General features: G+C 34.8%; 1 protein-coding gene across 3 annotated transcripts in view; it reads left to right on the forward strand.

Annotated features, from left to right (window-relative positions):
• The window catches only part of LOC126743151 (chitin synthase chs-2), a 76,021-nt gene extending 54,911 nt beyond the window's left edge, over window positions 1-21,110 (forward strand). The window contains exons 3-20 of one of the 3 annotated variants that reach the window (XM_050450129.1): window positions 6,888-7,132; window positions 7,227-7,520; window positions 7,577-7,977; window positions 8,723-9,228; window positions 9,282-9,577; window positions 9,632-9,802; window positions 10,294-10,560; window positions 10,619-10,817; window positions 10,877-11,042; window positions 11,097-11,363; window positions 11,419-11,724; window positions 11,957-12,201; window positions 12,252-12,435; window positions 12,493-12,627; window positions 14,112-14,288; window positions 19,747-19,911; window positions 19,965-20,211; window positions 20,268-21,110. In XM_050450129.1, coding sequence (XP_050306086.1) covers window positions 6,888-7,132; window positions 7,227-7,520; window positions 7,577-7,977; window positions 8,723-9,228; window positions 9,282-9,577; window positions 9,632-9,802; window positions 10,294-10,560; window positions 10,619-10,817; window positions 10,877-11,042; window positions 11,097-11,363; window positions 11,419-11,724; window positions 11,957-12,201; window positions 12,252-12,435; window positions 12,493-12,627; window positions 14,112-14,288; window positions 19,747-19,911; window positions 19,965-20,211; window positions 20,268-20,605 — 4,609 coding nt within the window. In that variant the 3' untranslated portion in view covers window positions 20,606-21,110. Of the gene's footprint in view, window positions 1-6,887; window positions 7,133-7,226; window positions 7,521-7,576; window positions 7,978-8,722; window positions 9,229-9,281; window positions 9,578-9,631; window positions 9,803-10,293; window positions 10,561-10,618; window positions 10,818-10,876; window positions 11,043-11,096; window positions 11,364-11,418; window positions 11,725-11,956; window positions 12,202-12,251; window positions 12,436-12,492; window positions 12,628-13,819; window positions 13,991-14,111; window positions 14,289-19,746; window positions 19,912-19,964; window positions 20,212-20,267 lie in introns of all 3 variants that reach the window. The other 2 variants (XM_050450136.1, XM_050450144.1) reach the window with 2 other exon arrangements.
• Window positions 21,111-24,970: the final 3,860 nt, after the last annotated feature.

Below are 24,970 nucleotides of genomic sequence, written 5' to 3' on the forward strand. Positions count from 1 at the left end.
CTGTCTGCACAGACTTTGTTTTGTTTTCGGTTTAAACTGGTTTGATTTTTTTTTAATATTTTGTGCTAGTAATAAATAATTAAAAATTTCATTGGGTCCAAGTAGATGTTGACAAAAATTGGTTAAAATTTAGGGTTTTTAAAATATCAGTCTTTTTGAGGAGTCAAGTCTAATCGCTGCTTGTGACTTAAACAATAAAATTAATTTTCTTAAAAACTACTTAAGCAATTATAATGAAAAATATAGGAGAATATTAGGAAAAGTATTTTCTTTAAATTAAATTCAATGTTTAAAGCATTTTAATTAAATGTTTTTAACAAATCAGGCTTTTTGAGGCGTCATCGAAGTCAATTTCAAAAACAACTTGGACAATTTTAGTGAAATTTATGAAAAAATATTTTCTTAATTTGATTTACGGTTTAAAACGTTTTAATTTTAAAAGGTTTTAATATATCAGCCTTTTTACGGTGTCAGGTTTAATGGACATGTATCACAGCTTATGACTGACTATATGAATTCAATTTTCTCAAAAACTGCTCGGATAATTTTAGTGAAATTTATGAAAAAAACAGTAAAAAAAAGTTTTCTATAAATTTTATTTAAAACGTTTTAATCCGAAGGTTTTAACATATCAGGTTTTTGAGCGTCAAGTCTAATGGACATGTATTGCAGCTCACGAATTATTTTGAGTTCATTTTTCTCAAAAACTACTTGGACAATTTTAGTGAAACTTATAAAAAATATTAAAAAGAAAGTTTTCTATAAATTTTATTCAAGGTTTAAAATATTTTAATCCAAAGACTCATCACTTTTTTTGGCGCATCAGATCTAATAGACATGTATCGCACCTCATCAATTATTTTGAGTTCAATTTTCTCCAAAACTACTTGCAGAATTTTAGTAAAATTTATAAAAAAAGATTCAAAAAGAGTTTTCTACCAACTTAATTTAAGGTTTAAAACGCTTTAATAAAAAGGCTTCAATATATCAGTCTTTTTACGTGTCAGGTTTAATGGACATGTATCGCATCATGACTTACTATGAATACAATTTTATCAAAAACTGCTTGGACAATTTTAGTAAAACTTATGGGAAAATATTTAAAAAAGTGTTTTCTACAAACTTCATTTAAAGTTTAAAACGTTTTAATCAAAAAAAGTCTCGATATATGAGCCTTTCTAGGACGTCAGGTCTGACGGACATGTATCGCACCTCAAGGTTTATTATGAATTCATTTTTCTCAAAAGCTACCTACTTGGAACATTTTATTGAAACATATAGGCAAATGTTAGGAAGAATGTTTTTAGCAGGTTTTCTTTTTCGTTTTATTTTTCAATATTTGCTAAATTTTGCAAACAAATGTTTATTAAGTGGGTTTCAATGAAATATAATACTACTAATCAAAATATATAGATAGTACAATTATTAATTATTATCCAGGTGTATAAATATACAACATTTCTCCGTTAAATGAAAAATGTATCGCATATATAACATACCCTAAAATTTATTTAGATGTATCTATTTGTTTTTTTTTGTAAATATTTCGAGAGAAACAAAAATAATAAACATGTCGATAAAACGACGTTCGAGTGTAAATTTTTATCAGCGATTTGGAACAGTTTTAACAGTTTAAGTTATAGTCATTGTCAATCCCATTTTTAATTTTTTTATTGATTTTTCCATAACTTTGATCTACTAAGAAAGGAACCTTGATTTTACAATTTATGTTTTTTTTTCTATCCATTAAAATGAAGTTACTTATGATGTGTGCTTAACATATATGGAGATATTGAAATATATATATATGTATATATATATACAGGGTGTCTCACGACGAATAGACGCGATCGATATTTCGGAAACTAATTTTTCAAAAATTTTGAAAATTTGGCAACATGGCACAGTCGATGGGGGCTACACAACTAAAATATTTTGACAGTTGTGACGTTTCCGGTTATACCGGAAGTAGGTGTCAACTTCGTTATTTTAAATGGAACACCCTGTATATTTTTACTTTTTTGGCTTTTACGTGAAATTCTAAGTATATTTTGTGTATAATGTCCTATACCTAAGTGTAACCGTTTTTGACATATTTTTAATTTCATGTGAAAAACTATGTTTATAAGCCCTAACATAATTACCGATTACTCCCTTTTAGTAGCCTTTATTTATTGGTTAGTTTTGGTTTTATTTTAGAGGAAGGACCATTTTAAAAGACTATTTTAAAATTTGGCTAAAAAAAAGATACAGGGTGGTCAAAAACTAGCATTAAAAATTAAAATGAAAAAATCATTAAAAGTCAATTTTTTTAAATGGAAACCCCCTATTTTTATAATTTTTTCATAAAGATAATTAAAAATAAGGTTAACTTTGTATAAGGTTATCTAGTCCGAAAATTGATAGTTTCCGAAATATTGGCAGTTTAAATTTGGCCTAATATTAAAAGCCGTATAATAACACGGCTCAAGGATTGTTGATTAGTTGGGCATGACGGTTGTCATAGTAACCGCTAGAAGCGGCAGTAAGACAATGGATTATATGCATTAAATTTATAAGTTACTTGCTATTTAAGTTTTCTTCGTAGTGTAATTTAATTAAAAAGTGTACATTTCTGTTATAATCCATTATCTTACTGCCGCTTCTAGCGGTTACTATGACAACCGTCATGCCCAACTAATCAACAATCCTTGAGCCGTGTTATTATACGGCTTTTAATATTAGGCCAAATTTAAACTGCCAATATTTCGGAAACTATCAATTTTCGGACTAGATAACCTTATACAAAGTTAACCTTATTTTTAATTATCTTTATGAAAAAATTATAAAAATAGGGGGTTTCCATTTAAAAAAATTGACTTTTAATGATTTTTTCATTTTAATTTTTAATGCTAGTTTTTGACCACCCTGTATCTTTTTTTTAGCCAAATTTTAAAATAGTCTTTTAAAATGGTCCTTCCTCTAAAATAAAACCAAAACTAACCAATAAATAAAGGCTACTAAAAGGGAGTAATCGGTAATTATGTTAGGGCTTATAAACATAGTTTTTCACATGAAATTAAAAATATGTCAAAAACGGTTACACTTAGGTATAGGACATTATACACAAAATATACTTAGAATTTCACGTAAAAGCCAAAAAAGTAAAAATATACAGGGTGTTCCATTTAAAATAACGAAGTTGACACCTACTTCCGGTATAACCGGAAACGTCACAACTGTCAAAATATTTTAGTTGTGTAGCCCCCATCGACTGTGCCATGTTGCCAAATTTTCAAAATTTTTGAAAAATTAGTTTCCGAAATATCGATCGCGTCTATTCGTCGTGAGACACCCTGTATATGTATATATATACATATATACATATATACATATATATAGATGTATATATATTTATCAAACACAAATTCCTGTATGTTTTACTCTGTTATAGTAAATTACTTTTTGTTATATTTTATCAATATTGCAAATTCAATGTAAATTGAATTGTCGAACAGTGGGCTGCCAAGGCAGTTGTGCATATAGGTCTCCTGATGGACCCGTCATGCCCCACCGGGGTTTACCAGAGCCCAACGGCCTTAGAGAAACCGATAAGGCTCTCTGGTCTGAAGGATTTAAAGCCACTCGGTACACTGAAAGTGTTACCCTTGAACGTAGTATTTGAACCTGGCGCGCGTGAGTGCTGCATACTCCCCGACTACATGGTCAACGGTTTCATCCTCCTCACAGCACCATCGGCATTCCGGGTTGTCCGCAATACCGATAGTATGGAGATGGCTTCTTAAGGGCCAGTGACCGGTCAAAAGACCTGTCACTAAATTGAAGCAGCTGAATTTCGCGTCTTTTTAGGCGTAGTAGAATTTTGGTGAGACAGGCAGAGGGCCCACCTATGTGCGCTTTGGCCTGTCTCATACCAGGGGACTCAGTCCATCTTCGGTGGGTCCACTTGTCCAGCAGACCCTTCATTGACGCGACCGCAACGCATTTGGCGATACCAACTATGGGTTCTGGCCCCATCGGTACATTCGCGGATCTCAGTCTGGCAAGAGAGTCCGCTTCCTCATTACCTACATAGCCTGCGTGGCCAGGTATCCAGACGAGCTGGACCCTGCAGCCAACCTGTACCAGTTTTTTCAGGACTTTTATGCACTCTAGTACAAGCTTGGAGCTTACCTTTGCGGCCGTGATAGCCTTAATGGCAGCTCTGCTGTCCGAGCATATTGATACGACTGTATTGCGGTGTCCGCAGCTTAGGATGTTCTGTCCGCATTTTAATACAGCGAATACTTCGGCCTGGAAGACAGTGGCGTGCTCCCCCATCAGAAGGAGAGGACATTCCTGTATGGCCCGTGATTCAATGTAAAATTAATATAAAATATAGCAGCAATATAAATGAAAGATATATTACGTGAGTATTATTACAATACAGCACATACATTAATGCAATATTACAGTTACATACCCCATGAAATATTGCTATAATGTTTCAGCAGTGTTGCGGATGCAATGAAAAAAGCGGACATATTAATGCAATATGACTGTAATGAACTAGTAATATATGTGCAATATTTCTGCAAGATGCAATATTGCAGATGTAATATTTCTGAAATATAATTTGCCGACAGGGAGAGCATTAGGCTCACCAGCAGATTTCTTTTGTTGCTTTAAAGCTATATGCCATTTTTCCAAATTTCAAACTGACTCATTCAGCTTTACTACGTCCAGTTATTTCCTTTAGTTTAGAGTGCCTCTTTTTGTTTCTCAATAGGTCCAGGAAATAACTCATTTACATGTTTCTATAAATACATTTTTATCATTATAGCGTTATTATTATATTACTTTTCTTTAAATAGAATCAGATATTTAACAGGACCGTAATATAATAAAAATATTGCCTCTGATTATTTTACTAACTCTCCTTAAGATTATAACTATTCAACTATCTAATAAAACTTAAAAAAGATTCCATCTAGGCAATAAAAATATTAACTCTGTCAAAGCCTTTGACAGAGTTAATATTTTTATTGCCTAGATTAAATCAACTTGGTAGACACTACTTGATATCTCCAAAGATAATAGAGGGAATGTGGAAACTCTCACTTAATTAAATAGAGGATTTGAAGTTGCTTGGATTGGGTTGGTTGGAAAGCAATCAACTTTCCTCTTTTATAAGTGATATTTAAGTCGTGAGCATCAAGAGAAGAAAGCACTAAAGAAGACCATTGAAAAATTATTGTCGAAATTTTGAGAATTGTGATTACTTCTTCCAGGAAGTTGAGTACATTCCACTAGCTATAGAGTTAATAGGCTAATAGGGAGCACTAGGCTTTATCAGCAATCTGGAAGAGCGTTTTTATGTCTTTCAACAATCTGGGAGAGTTTTTATTTCTTGCAGGTAATTGAGTGTCTTCTATCTGCTGACATAGAGTATAGAGAGCAGTTTCGAAATCAGCTGAGTGGAAGAATGTTTTTGTTCCTTCCAGGCAATTGAGTGCATCAGTTTATAACTCAACTGATTCATAGAATCTTTTTGTAATTTCTTAATAGCTAAGTATTTTCTACTGGCTGATAAAAAGGTGATAGAGCACCAAATTCTAACTCAACTGCTTGGAATTTCTTCCAGGCAACTAAGTCCGTTCTACAAGCTAATACAGAGCATTGGGCTCTAACTCACTAGCAGATTTCTCGTTGTTGCTTTAGAGCTTTATGCTATTTTTTTCAAATTACCAACTGACGATTTTTAGCTCTATTACATACAATTATTTCCTTCAGTTTCGCAGTATTTTTTTTGTTTCTTAATAGAAAGCAACTCATCTAAGCGATTTTAGTAATGTATGTCAAAAGCTTTGAAAAAGTCAGTTGCTTTATAGACTATCTGTAAAGAAGATGAAAGGAAAGAGGATTGCGTTGGTCCGAAAGCATTCAACTTTCATCTTCTATAAATGACACCTAGCTCATGAAAATCAAGAACCTGATGGATTGTGTGATCAAGAACTGTACTGCGATGATTTTCAGCTGATTACTTAAAGAGTCCATTGTAAGCTCCATATAGACCATCGTGCATCGAAGTTTTAAACAAAAAATGTTAAATTTTGACCAAAAAGTAAGTGCATACTAAAAGTTCATAAAAATGCATTCTACCGTTACTAAACGTTAAACGTCATTATCTCTAGAGGAGTGTTTTCATTCCTTCCAGTCAATTTAGTGCTTTCTACCAACATTCAATGAAGTTATAAGTAAATCAATAGTATCTAACTCAACTGACTGGAAGAATGCTTTTGATTCTTCCAAATAATTAAATGTATTCTACTAGACTTTCATTATAATGAAAAAATTGAATAATGTTAGGCAATGTGTTTCCGATAAACTTTACTAAAATCTTATGGACATGTAACGGACCTTATGTTTCAATAAAAATTTAATTTTCTCAAGAACTATTTGGACCATTTTAGTAAAACTTGTGAAAATTTGAGAATTCACTATGCATAGGGTGCAATATTTCAGCTAAATCAAAAATCCCACGGCTTACAAATGCACCGGACTTAACCCTCCTTGACCATCAAGGCCGTTCTTCAACCTTGCAGCGAACAGAAACCGGTCAGAAAGATATTTTTAGTTCTTTTACATCAAGTAATTTTAGGTCTTCTTGGAACTTTTGGCGGATATTGGTGAACCGTTAAATCCGAATATGCTGTGACTAAATTTGTGAATAATTGGCATTTCCGCCGATTCTTTTTTCGTCAACACCTTTATCAATTTACTGATGCGGTTTTTCTACCTAAAATTTCTTTCACAGCTTGCAACGTCGATCATTATGTAAAACTATGCGGCGTTGCCAAAATGCATAAAATATTCAAACTCTTAAATACTTTTTTCTTTCATTTCAGTGTTAGGACAGTCCAGGAAACAAAAGGATGGGACGTTTTCCGAGACCCTCCGATCAAGGAGGAGTCCGGTTCCATGGCAAACCAAAAATGTCTGGAAATTACCGTAAAAATACTAAAAATCGTGGCATATTTGGTGACCTTTATAATTGTACTTGGATCTGGAGTGATATCGAAGGGCACGTTATTATTTATGACCTCACAACTTAGGGAAAATAAGATCGTACCCTATTGCAATAGGGACTTAGGTAAATTACTGAACTAAGGGTAATCCGGAAAAAAGAAATCTTGGATTACAAGATTTATTATGTCAATCCTCTCGGAATTTTTGTATACTCGTAGGTAGAGAAAAACAATTCATAGTGAAACTCCCAACGCAAGAGCGAGTGGCCTGGATGTGGTGCATCTTTTTCGCCTTCTGTGTGCCACAGTTGGGCGCACTCTTCCGTTCCACCAGGATGTGCTACTTTAAATCGTCCAAACGACCTCCCTTTTCCCATTTCTTGATGATAGTGATTCCAGAGACCGCCCACACCATTGGACTCGCCCTAATGGCGTTCTACATCCTGCCAGATATCGATGTGGTAAAAGGAGCCATGTTGACCAACTGTTTATGCTTTGTTCCAGGAGTTCTAGGTAAGAAATACCTTTAAAAACCCCACATTGGAAACTTAAAATGTTCAATTTTTCAGGTCTACTTTCAAGAAACAACAAGGAATCGGGACGTTTTATTAAAGTAATCATGGATCTCATTGCGATATCGGCGCAAGCTACTGGATTCATCGTATGGCCAATCATAGAGAATCGAGCGGACCTCTGGATCATCCCCGTCACTATCTTTCTTATTTCCATGGGCTGGTGGGAGAACTATATCTCCAAGAACTCACCACTGCCGTTTATCAAGAAAATTGGGAAAATGAGGGAAAGTTTTGACAAGACCAGATACTTCACTTACATGTTCGTTTCCATTTGGAAGATGCTGATCTTCTTCTTGACGATATTGGTCGTATTACTTATAAGGGAAGGGGAAACTGCTTTCTTTTTCACGGAGTTTTCTGAAAGCTTTAATGTTCATCCTATAACTGTTATAGAGGTAAGTCAGTTATTTATTAGCTAAAAGTTTCTCTACATAGATAATCAATTGCTTATGATCTTCTCTAGTTTTCATGTGGACCTATATTTTTCTTAACAAGGATGTTTCCATCTGTCTTCATCATCCTAAAAATTATTTTGGTGTCATGGATCTCTGAGAATGCCCTTCTGCCCAAGAACAAGAGTTTTTGTTGTCCAGGGATTTCCATTTTCTGGACGGCTTTGCAGGAGCCATTACAAAACAGCTTCCATAGATTGAGTCTAGTTTCCATCATGCTTGATCATGGTCACTTTGTTCTTCACTCACTCCTCTGGTGGCCTTATGGATTGCGGATAATAATCCTTTACTCTAGAAAAAGGATTTTTGGTCTCCTTTCCAGGCGTTCCTATACTCTGCAAAAGCCATTCATCCATGAGATAATCACACTTTGTCATCTTGCCTCTTTCTATTCATTGGTATCATTGTCTCAATACTTGTTGTATAGGGTGTCCCAAATTCGAGGGTGACCATTGGGATCTTGGAAACCGTAAATTTGACCGTGAATTTGATAGGGTCATTGGGCTATGGTTATTATCTTTGCCCAACAGGAAGAAGTTTTTGCTCCTCTTTCTTGGCATTCTCCTACTTAATCCCATTTTATCATATGACCTTTATCAGGATAGAAGTCTTGAACTTCGGATCAAAATATCCATGTTCATTGTTACCACATCTGATGTACCATTGACTAACCTTCACACATTTCCAGATAAAACCAGTACTAGGCGGCACAGTTCTCCCGGACATCTCCGAGATTATCCCAACAGGTGACGACACCGTAATCCAATCGAACGACTGGAGTCCGATCTACGTGATGCTCATCAACATCATCGCCTCGTACTTGGCTTACATCTTCGGCAAGTTCGCCTGCAAAATCATGATCCAGGGATTCTCGTACGCTTTCCCGGTGAACCTCACTATTCCCGTGACCGTGTCCTTACTAATAGCCGCCTGTGGACTCAGGAATGGCGATCCATGCTTTTTCCATGAAACGCTACCGGATTATTTGTTCTTCGAGATTCCGAACATCAGTTTCTTGAACGATTTCATTTCGCATCAGCACGCGTGGATTTGGTTGTTGTGGTTGCTGTCGCAGACCTGGGTGACTTTGCACATCTGGACGCCCAAGTGTGAACGTCTGGCGAGGACCGAGAAACTCTTTGTGGTCCCGATGTATGATGGGTTGTTGATTGATCAGAGCCTGGGGATGAATAGGTGAGAAGGGTTCTTTCGTTCGTATAGTCGATGACTTAAGTCATATTTTGTAGACGTCGTGATGATGAAGCAGACGTGAAAACCGAAGACCTGGATGAGATCCAGAAGGAAAAAGCTGATGAGTACTACGAAACCATTTCAAACCACACAGATGGATCTTCACCGAAAGTAATTAAGAGCTCTGATAACATCACCAGGATCTACGCCTGTGCTACCATGTGGCACGAGAACAAGGAAGAAATGATTGAGTTCTTAAAATCGATCTTGAGGCTTGATGAAGATCAATCGGCCAGGAGGGTGGCCCAGAAGTATCTCAGAGTAGTTGATCCAGATTATTACGAATTTGAAAGTAAGAGATATTGATTATAAGCATTATCAAATATCATTAACTTACTTCTTTTAGCGCATATTTTCTTCGATGACGCATTTGAAATTGCCGATCATAACGACGACGATACTCAGGTGAACCGATTCGTGAAACTCCTCATTGCTACCATTGATGAGGCGGCCTCCGATGTCCATCAGACTCACATTAGGGTCAGACCACCTAAGAAGATACCCACTCCTTATGGAGGTAAGTGAATAAGATTGATTTCTGTCAATAGAAGGAGTAGCAAAACTAGAAGTACAGGAATAGCAATGAAATGAAGAAGGAAAAGAACTAGTGAAGTATTTAGAGTCTTCAGAGAAAATAAGACACCAAGTGACGTTTTTTTAAAACGAGAAACCCTTATGAGTTATATGGAAAAGGAAAAAAATAAGCATCCGTTCTTGCAAATGAATCAGAGAAAGAAGAACATCTGGCAAGATCAGTAAGATGATCAAATATAATTTGGTCTTACGATGGATCTCTAGTTACTCCTAATGCCAGGGAGTGACAATGCATCTAACCTACTCAAATTCCAAGAGAAGAAACTTGAGCACCATCTGGAGAACATGAAGTGCTGAGATGCATAAAGAGCTTTAGGTGTTTAAACCTGATGGAGCCCTAAAAGATTGACATTAGTCACAATAGATACCTGAACACAGTGGAAACTATATACTAAAACAATATGTCTTTTTTAGGTCGATTAATATGGCAACTACCAGGAAAAACGAAAATGATCGCCCACTTGAAGGACAAAATGAAGATCCGTCACAGGAAACGTTGGTCACAAGTGATGTACATGTATTACCTTCTTGGACATAGACTGATGGAGCTACCAATATCTGTGGATCGAAAAGAAACAATTGCTGAAAACACTTATCTATTAACTCTGGATGGGGATATTGATTTCCAACCTTCAGCTGTACTGCTCCTGATAGATTTGATGAAAAAGAACAAAAATCTTGGTAACAAGTCTCTTTATTAATCTCCCATCAAATTGTCATCTTTTTATGTGTCGTGTAGGTGCTGCTTGTGGACGTATTCATCCAGTAGGTTCTGGACCAATGGTGTGGTACCAACTATTCGAATACGCTATTGGTCATTGGCTCCAAAAGGCCACCGAGCACGTTATTGGTTGCGTACTGTGTAGTCCCGGATGTTTTTCACTTTTTAGAGGAAAAGCCCTTATGGACGACAATGTTATGAAGAAATATACTACATGGTAAGAACTGAAACTAGAAGTGAAACAACTGCTGTACTAAAAACCCTTAAATCTTACAGTTCTGCCGAAGCAAGACACTACGTCCAGTACGATCAAGGAGAAGATAGATGGCTCTGCACTCTACTGCTCCAGCGAGGCTACCGAGTAGAATATTCAGCTGCCTCTGATGCCTACACTCACGCCCCAGAAGGTTTCAATGAGTTTTACAATCAGAGACGTAGATGGGTAAGATTCATTGAAAGCCTTGTAGAATTAAATGCTTACTGGGACATTATATAGGTTCCCTCGACTATCGCCAACATCATGGACTTGCTAATGGACTCTAAAAGGACCATAGAAGTAAACGACAACATTTCTATGCCCTACATCGGCTACCAGATCTTACTTATGGGCGGTACCATCTTGGGACCTGGAACTATATTTCTTATGTTGGTGGGTGCCTTCGTGGCCGCCTTTCAAATCGACAACTGGACCAGCTTTTACTATAATTTGTACCCCATTATGTTCTTCATGCTTGTGTGTTTTACTTGCAAATCCAATATCCAGGTAAGTTGCATTTTACGACGCTCTGGTCGCCTTATTTAATAGTAAATATTTGCAGCTGATAGTGGCTCAGATCCTCTCCACTTGCTATGCACTTATAATGATGGCCGTGATCGTGGGTACTGCCCTTCAGTTAAGGGAGGACGGCGTGGGTTCTCCCTCTGCCATTTTCCTAATTGCCATGACCGGATCTTTCTTTATAGCGGCCTGTTTGCATCCCCAAGAGTTCTGGTGTATTGTGCCAGGGATGATTTACCTACTCTCAATACCTTCTATGTACCTGCTGCTGATCCTGTATTCGATTATTAACTTGAATAACGTCTCTTGGGGGACGCGAGAAGTAGCTGTGAAAAAAACCAAAAAGGTAAACGTTCAGCAGATCATCCGCAAATTTTTCAATTCCAGTAAAATGATGGTGTTGACACAGCTTCTCTGGTTAAGTCATTTTTTTCAACTTCATCTATATTTAATAAAAATGAAGATTCAGTAAGATTTCTTGCTACAGTGGAAGTCTGATAACATCATCTATCAAGATTAGAATCTGCATCTAACAAGACTCCCTGGAAGCTGGACTTATATTTCCTTTTCTCTGCTAGGAACTAGAAGAAGAGAAGAAACAAGCAGAAGCAGCAAAGAAAAAAGTCAAAAACAAATCCCTACTAGGTTTCCTACAAAGCGGAGGAACAAGTGACGACGACGAGGGCAGTATCGAGATTTCATTGGCTGGACTATTCAAATGTATGCTCTGCACCCACCAGAAGGCCGGAGATGAAAAAGCCCAATTGATTCATATCGGGGAATCACTGGATACACTGCAAAAGAGACTGGATCACATTGAAAAGTAAGCGTTAGAGTCATGACGATATAAAGAACTTAACTATTTTCTTCTAGAGTGGTAGATCCTTCTGGACATGCCTCAAGAAAACGCAGCATGTCAGCCTCCTCACGCCACGGTGGCCACGGTTCCGATCTTCATCACTTGAGTGCAGTCAATGAAGATGCTAACGAAGATGCTTCTTCTGAATCAGACTCAGAAAGCACCAGTACAGTGCCTCAGAATAAGAGAGATGAGTTGGTAAAGTTTTAAATGTGATCCTAAGACAGTTATTTTTTAATATGATGTTTAATGCAGGTGAATCCCTACTGGATAGAAGATCCGGACGTCGGCAAGGGAGAGGTAGAATACCTTAGCAGCACCGAAATGCAATTCTGGAAGGATCTGTTGGCGAAATATCTGTATCCTTTAGATGAAAATAAGGAGGAAAAGGTAATGGTTTAAGGAGACCAATTAAAGAAATTCGATAATGTAAATTAGTCCTCGAATTTATGGTCCTTTTCAGAGACACTGAGAAAGAGTATTGAGCATAAATATTGTATAACGAAGAGTACACGTCCAGGGAGCAAACTAGTGCGTTTTCTGGATCTAAGCACATATTTAAAAGTCTTAAGGACTGTAATTTGTCAAATTTTTCTGGGATAGCCTAAAGACCTCCACTTAAAAAACCCTTCCATCCATACTTGTCTAAAAAGACTTCTTTCTGCTGCTCGATTTAGGGCTAGAATTAAATAGTTTCTCTGGAACATACATCTTGGTTTTTCTTTGAATCTCTGGGAACGATTTCCCTTTTATCTCTTATAGGTCCAGAGTAGGTATTTCTTCAATCAAGACAGGATATACTCTTTCTTCAATCAAGACAGGATATATTATTCTGCTCTTTGTAACGTTATGAACAGATGCGTAGAATTTTAACTTTTTCTTTTTGTTGAAGAAAGAAACTTAGAAAGTTGATTTAATCAACTTTATAAGGAGCTAAAAAAAGATAGACAATATCTGCTTTGGCTGTACATTCTAGCATATCCAGTAGATTGCTCTTTGCCAATCATAATTTTATATAAGTCAATTGCATATTTCCTTCCTTGTCTGTTCTCGGAAAGCACCACCAAACCAGTCTTGAGCTTTGGATGGTCTAGATAGCTACTAGTTTAAATAATTAATTTTCTTTTAATTGGATCTTCTATTAGTGCCTTGGATATAATATTTTTCATTGCAATCCCTTTGAGCTTTATCAAATTTGCAGATCTTCTGGAAAGTTCCGTCCTACTTCATTTTAATTTAATAAAAATAATATTTGATAAGATTTCTTGGACTGGAAGGATACTGAATCTACCAAGAGTTCCCGGAAGAGAAAAAGATTTGTACATTTTCATTTGCTAGACATAAAGGCATGAAATCAAAGGGAGGCCTCTATAAAGTGGAAGGCTAATACTTTTGATTGTATGGTCTGTTTCCAGTTTTCTTAAACCATCTTTGAATTGCTGCTGAGCTCGGACCACTCTTTCATGGAAGTGTTGAGATCTGTATCAAGCTCAGTTTGGACGTGTACAATTCATATAACTAGTAGTGAATGTAGTACTTTTGACCGCTCCCTAACCCATTTTTTGCCACCTAACCATTCTAGGCCAGGATAGCGTCAGACTTAAAAGAACTGAGGGACCAATCGGTGTTCGCCTTTTTCATGCTGAACGCCTTATTCGTACTAATCGTGTTCTTACTGACCCTGAAAAAGGACTATCTGCACATCAAATGGCCGTTTGGAGTAAAAGCGAACATTACTTACGATGGTCAAGAGGTAATTTTAATGGGACCGATTTGGTCATTTTGACGTGTATACAGGGTACAGGAACCGTCAAGGTACCAATAAGGTCCCAACCAGGCAAACAAACCTAACGGAAAATTTCGTTTTCTTACAGGATCGCGTCGCAAAGGATCTGATCGAACTGCGAAACAAATCCGTGTTTGCATTTTTCATGTTTAACGCTCTTTTCGTGTTGGTCGTATTCTTGTTGCAACTCAATAAAGATCAGATCCACGTGAAGTGGCCTTTGGGGATCAAAACCAATATCACGTATATTGAGGAGACCTCAGAGGTATTTAGTGAGGAGTTACTATATTTGAATGCCGTTACTTCTTCTGTTTATATGGTCTTGTCTACTAATATGAGGTGGCGATGTTTTTTATACTTATACGGGCGTAATGGAAGGCAAGGAAATTAGAATGAAAATGAAATGTTTACAGTCACACCGGATTCTTTGCAGCATAAAAATTAGACTTTTTTGTCTCTCTATAGGAAAGACATGCATTTTTGATTAATGATTCTGCCATAGTTAAGGCGTCCGGGCAAAAGGGTGTCCAGAGCATTTAGTGTATTGATTAATATACTGTGCCTGCGGTTAAAACTGTACAGGAAACGGCATCGAATCACTAAGATTTTTTTTTAATTTGTACTAAAAACGACTTATGACTTACCTTATTCTTACTGAGTGAAACCAAGTATTTTTTCTGCAACTCTTTAATATTATCATTATTTGATTATGGTGATGTAATCTATAATAATGCAATTACTTCAGCAGTTTCATCTTCTTTTCAAAAAGTGCAAAATTCTGATCAAAATGTGTTTTTCCTTCAATATTTGCTACAGAAGTCATATTACCCCATATCTTAATAATCATTTTATTCTTTCAATGTCAAATAGACGCAAATATCACATGTACTCTTTCATATACAGAATTTTAAAGTCGGGAAACCCACCATATCTAAGAAAACTTTTCAATGTGCATGAACACAACCATAACACCAGACGGTTTAATATTTTTAGGGTTCCTCAGCATACAACAGCAGCTTTTCAAAAATCATTTAGTTACGTTGCAGTTCATTTGTGGAACAATTTGCCTCATAGATTATTCTTTTTATAAGTAAAAGAAATACATAAGAAATATGCTTATGCAGACACAGTATGATGCCTAATATTTAAATATGTATTGAGATGAATGTCAATTGGATTTTTTCCAGTCTCTTTTCATTCAGGTTGTGTCATATTCATATAGCTGTACTGGGCAAAGTCTACACTTACATTTTCGTTTCGCATTTAACAAGATATACCTATAGCATATTATTTATATTCATATATATTGGATGTGTTTCCTCTCCTGCGCTTCCCTGATTCAGTCGCTGCCTACCCCAGCCCTGTGTACATAAATGTAGGCTTTTTCTTGTTATCTAGGGGTTTCAATTAAAAAAAAAAGCACTAAATCCTTTACTTAAAACTAAGTTTATTGTCAATGGAATAGTTAAAAAACAAAAACACTGGTTCACAGGTAAGAATTTCCGGTAAGTATGGCACTAAGGTATAAACTTCTTTAATTAAACGTTTTAAGTTCTTTAAATAACATATGAGAAAAATTACGTCTTTGGTTAGCTTTTGGTACGTCTTTTAATAAAAAAAAATTCGCCGAATCGTCGGCAAAAAAGTTTAATATTTCTTTATATATAAAGTGAATATATGTTTTTACATTATTATTGGTTATTAAATAATTAAATCCCACATAAATATAAATAAATTGTATTTTTTTAATTTTGTTTCAAGCTCTCACTACCAAAATGTAACGAAAAGATATTCTTACGTAAGGTTTTTTTTTGTTTTCTTGTTATTTTGTTTCCTTTTTTATTGCTTTTTCTTGAGAAAGTATCACTTAAAAGTCCCTCTTGCAGAGGTACTTTTGAGAAACGGTTTTTATAATCGAGATGCATTCCTATTTGCTAACTTCACTTACATCATAAATAAGTACAACTGTTTTGTAATTTTTGATATTGGCAAATAAACGATTTTAATTTGAAATTTGAATTTATGCGTGGCCAGGAGTTTGCATAGCACTAAGAAGTATTAATATATTAAAACTGTGTGGTACTGTTTTCCATTGATACTGAACAAGTCAGTTTCTTGTACAATTTTTTACAAATATTATTGTAAATTTCCATACGACTCTTGATTACCTAAATGCTTTTAATTATGCGCGAAACAGCTTCTGGGCAGCGTCAATAAGAATGTTTGATACAAAAAAAGAATGTCGATTTAAATATATTTTCATGTCAGTTTTTGTACATGATGCCTTTAGTAGATGAAACCTATGTTGACACAATTTTATTCTTGTAGATTTATGTATAATACAAATGAGAGTTTGGGTGCAAAACAGGATATATCCACTTTTCACCGAAAATCGTTTTTTGACGGTTTTTGGTTCTTTGTTATCATTTCTATAAGTTCATATATTTGTTTGGAAGCAAAACTGAATAAATCTCATTTAACTACGTTAACTAAACTTCGACATTTGCAGCAAAACCGGATATATCCAAATTTTGATTTGAACAAAAGCGGATATACTCAAATTAACAAGTTGTGCGTATTCTATTGCACTTTTCATTATCTATTCTAGTAGTTGTTGTTTGGACGTTGAGTTGTGTTTCCACGCGCTTTTAACTCCTGTAAAACCAGTCAAATGAAACTGTTCTTTTAGTGTTTTAAGTTTATAAGACATCCATTAAGACATCCAGTCATTACAACAATAGAAAAATACGTTGAAATATATTCGGAAGTGGGTTTGGTAAAAACACTGGGCCTTTACTGGCACATGTATATAAAAATAAAGGGAGCATTTTGGGGATGATTGGCGAAACAGGGACGATTTTTTGTGATACAAAAACCTATTACCTAGTAACAATACTGAAGCCAATGTGGATACTTCGGTAAATTTTGAAACCCAAGAAGAAAATGAGCTATGTGATTGCCTGCACGAAGAAAATGCAATACATATTTAATTTTCCTTTTGTCAAATACTACTTAATCCAGTTTCTTTAAAGGGAAATAAATATGAATTTTTTATTTTTGCTCACTATGACTCATTTGTGTGCAAAAACTGATATACATAAACTTTTATTGCTAATAATGACGAATTGTTTTTTTTTTTGTTTCTTTTTATGTTAATAAATTGGTCAACCCCGCTTAATTAAAGCTATTTCCTTTAAATATTACAATTTTTAAATATAAACACACAGGGTGTTTTTCGTCTTTCCTTAAGATTTTCTGAAAGTGGATATATCCGGTTATGCACGCGAACTCCTCAAATGGTCTATAAACATATGCTTTTCCAACGTTTTTTTTTGTACAATTTTCGAATAATTGTAACACAGAAATACGCAACAAACTATTGGTTAATTATTGTACATTTTTAGGGGCTTGTACAGCAAATCTACGTTTAAATTTTACACAGAATAACTTATTTAATAGAAACTCCATGGTAGATACTGTTTCACAAATGTATGTTATGTTTGTGCAACTTTTGGTACATATCAACCTTAACCTAAAATTTTACTTCTCTGATATGGAGAACAATATTTTTAGTAGAAAATAGATTTTCGTACAATGCTTTGTTTATTTTTGTCAAGAAAAACTATGTTGGTAGTGTTTGAGTACATTTTCGTACAATTCGTCTGTTTGTTTCCAGTTTCCCTAGAACATCTTTGAACTGCTACTGAGTTCTACAAAATGTACGAGTGGATTGTTGTACATTTTTGCGAACATTTTTCTACAATAACATTCCGCTAAAATTCAATTTTTGTATTATGTGTTGTTCATTTTTGTGAAGGAAAAGCATGTTGATTTTTCGAGTTTTTGTTTGTAGATTATTGCTTTTATATTCCTTCAATTTGAACATTTTTACGAAAATTTCCATAATTGTGCAACAATTAGTACTTGAACTTATTAGTACTTGTTCTTTTTAATAAAATCATAAGATTTTAATGGAAAGTCGGTTTTGTACATTTGTTGAAGGAAAACTATATATATTTAATTAACTATATTGCACGAAAAATGTACGAGCCATTTGATGTGCCTTTTCTCGAACATTTTTATACGTCTGTGACGTAAAATGTTTTAATGTTGCTTTTTGAACAATTTTTATTGCTTAAAAAAAAGACATAGTGGCAACAAATTATTATTACAGATTTTCAAGGGTTTGGTCAGCAAACTTACTTTTTAAATTAAATACAGAGTTTTCTGAATGACGAAAATTACCCTAATTTTTTGTACAATTATAAGTACTTGATTAACCTAGAATTAAATTATTTTTTTTTAATAAAATAGTAAAATATTAATACAAAGTCGATTTTTGTATGGTTGTACAGTCCTTGATCTATGACAGTATACTTTTCTGTAAAGTTGCTTTTTGTACAATTTTAAATAGTTCTTCAACAGTACTGGCCACGAATAGGAAAGCTGTCGATAGTGTGGTCTGGTTGCAATGTACAACATATTTTTCTTACATTTTTGTACAAGAATCCAGAATCCTATATTTTTCTTAAGTTGTTTTGGTACAATTTTGAATGTTTCTAAAAAAACAAAGAGTGGCAACGAATATTTGAATTATAGTACATCAATAAGGCTTTGATTGGCAAACCTTTTTAAAAATATACGCAGAATTATTTATGATAGAAAATTGTCGAGTCCCTTTTTCCTTGATAATGTATAAGGAAATTTTGTACATTAATACTAAAATTCAGTATATTTTTGTATAAATCTTGATACATCTAAAATAGTACATTTTTGATAAAATAATACAATTTTAATAGCGAAAGTAAATGTTTGTGCAATGTGATTTACAATACTGGGTATTCGACTGAAAAGGTAATTGTTGTACACTTTTACAAACATTTTCGTACAATCTTTAGTCCATATATAGCTATAGAATACGAATATAAAGAAAAATTGGATTGCAATCACAACTTATCTGGGTGGCTGTAAAAATGTAATTTTCGTTTCTGATTTCTTCCATTATGTCTTTTACGTGCATTTTTTTGTTTTTTTCTCTACAAAAGTGATTAATCCAGCTATACTACCACCAGAAGGAGTTTTCTTGGGGTTTTCTGATTTTTATTAATCAGTCCATCTTGGTTCTTGGTTATTAACAGCTGATCGATGAATGAAATAATCATTTTTCCTTATTGCACAAAACTGTATATGTTACACTGGAATTAAGGTTTAACCGCTGTGGAATAATGTGTTAACTCTCTTACACCTACACACTTCATATACCTTCCATCTCACGTATATCAAAATTCAAAAAAATAAATCATTCATTTCATACAAAATTTACAATTAATAAACCAAAATTCTTCTTTATTAATTATTTGTTCTTTTTTGTCTTCGATAATTCGTTTGTTTGTCCTTTCATGATTTTTGCACTCTTGTGTTAACAACAATTAATTAAAGAATTAATTATAATGAGAAGGTATGATATGCAGTGAGAACTCGTCAGTGTATACACACAATACAAATACGTTCTAATATGGTTAATGTAAATGCACACAATGTATCCATTTATATACATATGTGGAGGGTTATATGGAATATTATTAGAAAATTTCCAATTAATATGAAAAGATCAAAAAATTATTTAACTTCATATGTACACTCTCAACTCCTACTGCATGTTGTACATAAACATTACATAATACTAATCTACATCCTTACTATGCAATTTGTCTTGTCCCCAGCTGGTAATCACCAAGGAATACCTCCAACTGGAACCCATCGGTCTGGTATTCGTATTCTTCTTCGCCTTAATTCTGGTCATCCAGTTCGTCGCTATGTTGTTCCATAGATTCGGAACTATTGCCCATATTTTGGCCTCAACTGATCTCAACCTATGCAGCAAAAAGGTAAGAAATCTAGCAATAAACGTCCAATTTTTACAATTTTACTCCGCCCATAGAAAGAGGAAATGTCTCCTAACGCCTTATTGGACAAGCAAGCGGTCGAGATAGTAAAACAATTGCAAAAACTCCAAGGAATTGACGATGGGGATTACGATAACGATTCAGGATCGGGTCCGGACCGAATTGGGCGCAGAAAAACCATTCATAACATCCAGAGGGCGGCTCAGAAGAAGCGGCAAATTGGTACCCTGGATGTAGCTTTTAAGAAGAGATTCGCCAAACTTAATGCCAATCCAAATGGCGGTAAGTTTATCCAGAGTATTTCCAATTAATTGGTACTCACTTCAAGTATACTTTAGGTACCCCAGTACTATCCAGGCGTATGACCATGGGCAGAGAAACCATGAAAGCTCTCGAGGTGCGCGTCAATTCCGTTATGGCGGAACGAAGAAAGTCCCACATGCAAACCCTGGGAGCGAAAAACGATTTTTCCAATAATACTGTGACCAATAACAACGTGAATAATTTAACAAGAAATCACAGGAGCAGCGTTGCAAGTTCTATTGCTGCTAAGGATATTTTTGAAAATGGGCATGTAAATAAGGCGTATGAGGAGGAGAGCACTTATGGCAGCAGGAACTCTTTGGCAATGGCGCAAAGAGGGCAACAATGGAAAGGGAGTAATAGTAGAATGTAAATAGAAAATTAAATAAGTGAGGGTTTATTGATAAGTGAACGTATTTTGCTTGAGGATCAAATTACGATGATATTGGATAAGTTGGTGTAACGTCAGTCAGATTTGTAAATAATTTACACGATATTTACTGTCGTTTTGCTCAATTTACAAATCTGATGATTACATTGATTGTGTTGTAATTATTTACTTGTGCACTGTATAAAGAAATTACTCATATCACTGCCTAAAATACTCCAATAATACTCAAGTTTCTATAATTCTTTAAACTTTACTGCCAATGGTTGTATATTTTTTGTTTTCTCTTTATTGCCATTTATATTAGTTTCTTTTTTTATATACTTTACAAGACTTGAAATTGTGAGAACTAGCTCAAATTTTGCCTTTTTTCTGCACTCTTTTGTGGAAAAAAGCAACAATTTTTTTTTAAGTTTGTATTTATATTAGTTTATTTTAATTAAGATGCTTCGAATTTGTGATAAGAATAAAATAAAATATTTTATTTTAATTATAATGTTTTTTTCTTTGAAAAATATAAGATATTTTTTGACGGTGAAAGAATGTTTTTCTGGATATTATAGCGGATTTACTAAAGATACGTGGAATCTTATACCATCCATTTAAATCCAGTTCTCAATCATAAATTATGTTCTGGAATAGGTATGTGTTTTGCTGATATTTTTAATTATACATCTTTAATGCTATTAATTATCAGAACACTAAGTTGATAGAAATTAATCCGAGATAGCATAGACCTTCCAGTGGATATCCATGAAATATCCAAATATATTACAGACTGTAAGGTAACCAATATGGATATCCAGTGGATTTACCAGTTTCGACATGGTTAAAGCTATTGTATGTTAACCAGGTATCTCCATATATGAATACGTCATTTTAAAATCAAAATTTATGTGTAAATCATTTATGAATATTACCAAACCAAAGCGCAAAAAAGAAAATGGACGTTTGAGATGAACGTTTTATGAAACTACTTACAATTAGTACAAATAGGCCGTCCTTAAGGAACAATTAATTTGGTAGTGGTCGAGAGACAAAATCAATGTATGAAATAATCATATATTCCAAATTCGGCTTGATCTAAAAATGATGTCAATTAGGTGCCCTTGTGGTATCCAACAAGATTTACGGGATTATGTGCCTGCTTTATACATTCAATATAAAATGTGAAATATATGAACCATTTCCACTACCGAGCAAAAACAATATCAGTAAGTCATGCATCCATAATTGAAGTATATCAGGTCCAAAAGGATCTACATGAATGTGTCACTCGTAGTATCTATTAGATATCCAGTGGATACTTGCTGTCCTTCTATCCAAAACCTGATATCCACTGGATAGATTTGTGCTATCTGGGAGGCTAGCTTGACTCAGTGGTTTCTGAGCTTAGATCTGAGGTCCAAGATCTCAAGTATGAGTTGGATCAATTGAAATCTTAAGGGATGAGTAAGGCTAACTTGACTGCCAAGCAAACCCCTATGGAGACTTATATAAGAAAATGCACGATACAACTTCTAGAACCAGAAATGTTATTTTTTGTGATATCCCTGAGAATAATACTGAAGAATATAACATTCGTTTAGATCACGACAAAAAAAATGTTACTGAGTGCTTCCTAAAACTAAATATTATCTATGCAAGTTTTAAAGCCTATCGTCTAAAAAAAAATGCTTTATTGTTATTAACAAAGAAAAATTGTTCTAAACAAAGCTACCTTAAATTACTACCACTAAACTTAACCACTACACCCCATACACACTCGAGTTCCAAAACAAACATCAGAAAACAATACATAAGGACAGCAGAAAAAAAATACATAAAAAGTAAATTAAATTCCATAATTATCCCCTCAAGTATAAGACAGCAAAGCATTCAAACCATACAAACAAATCAAATAAAATTCAAATACTGTAAACTTACACTTAGGGAAAATTAGAATGTGTCGACGTAGTATTCATCCAGTGAATAGTAACATTTTTCAGTCAAAAGTATTTTCAATTTACGTTGCCTCCCTGATTCCACCTGGTAAACGATTGAAAATTTTGATTCCCTCGTAGAAAATAGATTTTTTAGTTAATGTGGAGGAGGGGATTGGAAGATTTAGATCGGTCACTTGGCGCGTTAAGTATCTTGGATTTGGGGTTATAAATTTAAAGCGATTTGCAAAAAGTAAGCAGGCCACTTTCTGAATGTAGAGGGAGAAGACAGTGTGTATGCCCAGCCTAATAAATAATGGGCGACAGGAATCTCTTGGTTTAGCCCCACAGATGTAACGTACAGCACGCTTCTGTAAAATAAGCAGCATTTGTAGAAGGTAGGTAGCTGCATTACCCCAGAAGCAAATGGCATACCTAAGGTGGGATTCAATTAATGAAAAATATACAGATCTTCCAAACTGCATGCCAAGCTCCAGGGTAGCCGCTCTGACTGCAAAACAACCTGCAGACCCCTTTTTGCAAGTACCGAGGATATGCTCTTCAAATCTGAGTTCTCTGTCAATGAATATACCCAAAAATTTTGTATTATCAAACTGCTGAACTACTGAATTAGAAAAAGGCACGTGGTCTAGAGCACACTTAAAACACAATAATTTGGTTTTTTGAGGATTTAGTGACAGCAAGTTTGATTCAAACCAGAAATGTACTGCCTGAAGATCAGTTGCTAATGTAGTTCGCAGAGTATCTGTGTCTGGGCTGTGCCAAAGAAGTGTGGTATCATCGGCAAATAGAGTAAATTTCCCCCGTACATTAAGATTGGTAAGATCATTTATGTATAGGAGAAAAAGTATAGGCCCCAAAACTGAACCCTGAGGAACTCCCAAGGTGATAGGGTGGTAATCAGAGTACTTAGATCCTACAAGCACTCGTTGTTGCCGATCTTGTAGATAGGAAGCAAACCAAGAAGATGAAACTCCCCGAAATCCATAATGATGAAGCTTTCGCAGCAGAATCTTGTGGCAGACACAATCGAAAGCCTTCGACAAATCACAAATAACTGCCGCCGAAACTCCACCAGCATTTATCTGGAAGTAAAGCTCATGAAAAAAATTAAACATGGCATCATTGGTACTGGTATTTTCACGGAAGCCAAATTGAAGTCTGGTGAGGATGTTTTTGGACTTTAAAAAGGACATTATTCGAATTTTAACCAGTTTTTCGATTACCTTTGATAGCGTAGACAAGAAAGAGATGGGACGAAAGTTGGAAGGATTATCAAGAGCTCCACCCTTGTGAATTGGGATAACTTTAGCTGATTTTAGGCAAGATGGAAATATCCCCTTGCTCCAAGAAAGGTTAATTGCGTCAACTAGTGGCTTTAGCGCCGTTTCTGGAAGGTTGAGAAAAATCTTAGCTGAAAGGTTGTCTTCTCCAGTTGAATTTTTATTTTTTTCAGTATACAGAATATCCTTGAACTCGTTTAGGTTTGTAGGTATAAAGAAGAAGGAATTTGGAACATGAATGGCTGGCATAAATGAAAGAGGATCCACAGAAGGGTTCAAATTTTTCTGAAGTTGTAGAGCAATATCAGAAAAAAATTGTTAAAATCATTGGGAGAGACAGGGCATTGTCTTGACTGCTTACCACAATTGTGACGAATATCATTAATAATTTTCCAACTCTCCTTACATTTGTTAGATGAACCACTTAAACGGTTGGAGTAGTAAGTTTGCTTAGATGAACCACTTAAACGGTTGGAGTAGTAAGTTTGCTTAGGGATTCTTATCAGACGACGATACAAGGCTCGGTAAGAATTGAAATATTTATGAAAAACTGGAGAGTCAGTGAACTTTCTTATTGTGTGAAGAGATCTCAGATTTCTTGAAGATACTTTCAAACCCCTCGTGAACCAAGATTTTATAGGTTTGGATTTCGGTTTGATTTTATTCATTGGGAAGGAAGCATCAAAGAGCTTAACAATTTTTGTGTGAAAGGAAGATAAATCGAAAAAATAGAATTCCAGGACTCAAGAGCTGAAAGTTGACGAAACTTATTAAAGTTATTAATACCAAAAATTCGACCATATCGCTGTGCAGATACACTACATTTCTTTTGTATATTTGCTATTTTACATGGTATAAACTCATGGTCTGATAAAGCAGAATTTGCGACTGTACACTCCACGGAGTCATATGAAAAATGAGAACAAATATGGTCAATAGTGGAGCTTGTTGACTGTGTTATACGAGTGGAATCTTTTACATGCATATGTATATTAAATGCCCACATTAGATGATCGAGGCGCAGAGTAAAGACAGAATTTTTATCATTAAAGTTGATATTAAAGTCTCCTGTAAGAACTACGTAAGCCGCCGATGGAATTTCAAATAAAAGTGCCTCTAATTTT

This window comes from Anthonomus grandis, chromosome 1, assembly GCF_022605725.1.
Source record: "Anthonomus grandis grandis chromosome 1, icAntGran1.3, whole genome shotgun sequence".
Lineage (NCBI taxonomy): Eukaryota > Metazoa > Arthropoda > Insecta > Coleoptera > Curculionidae > Anthonomus > Anthonomus grandis.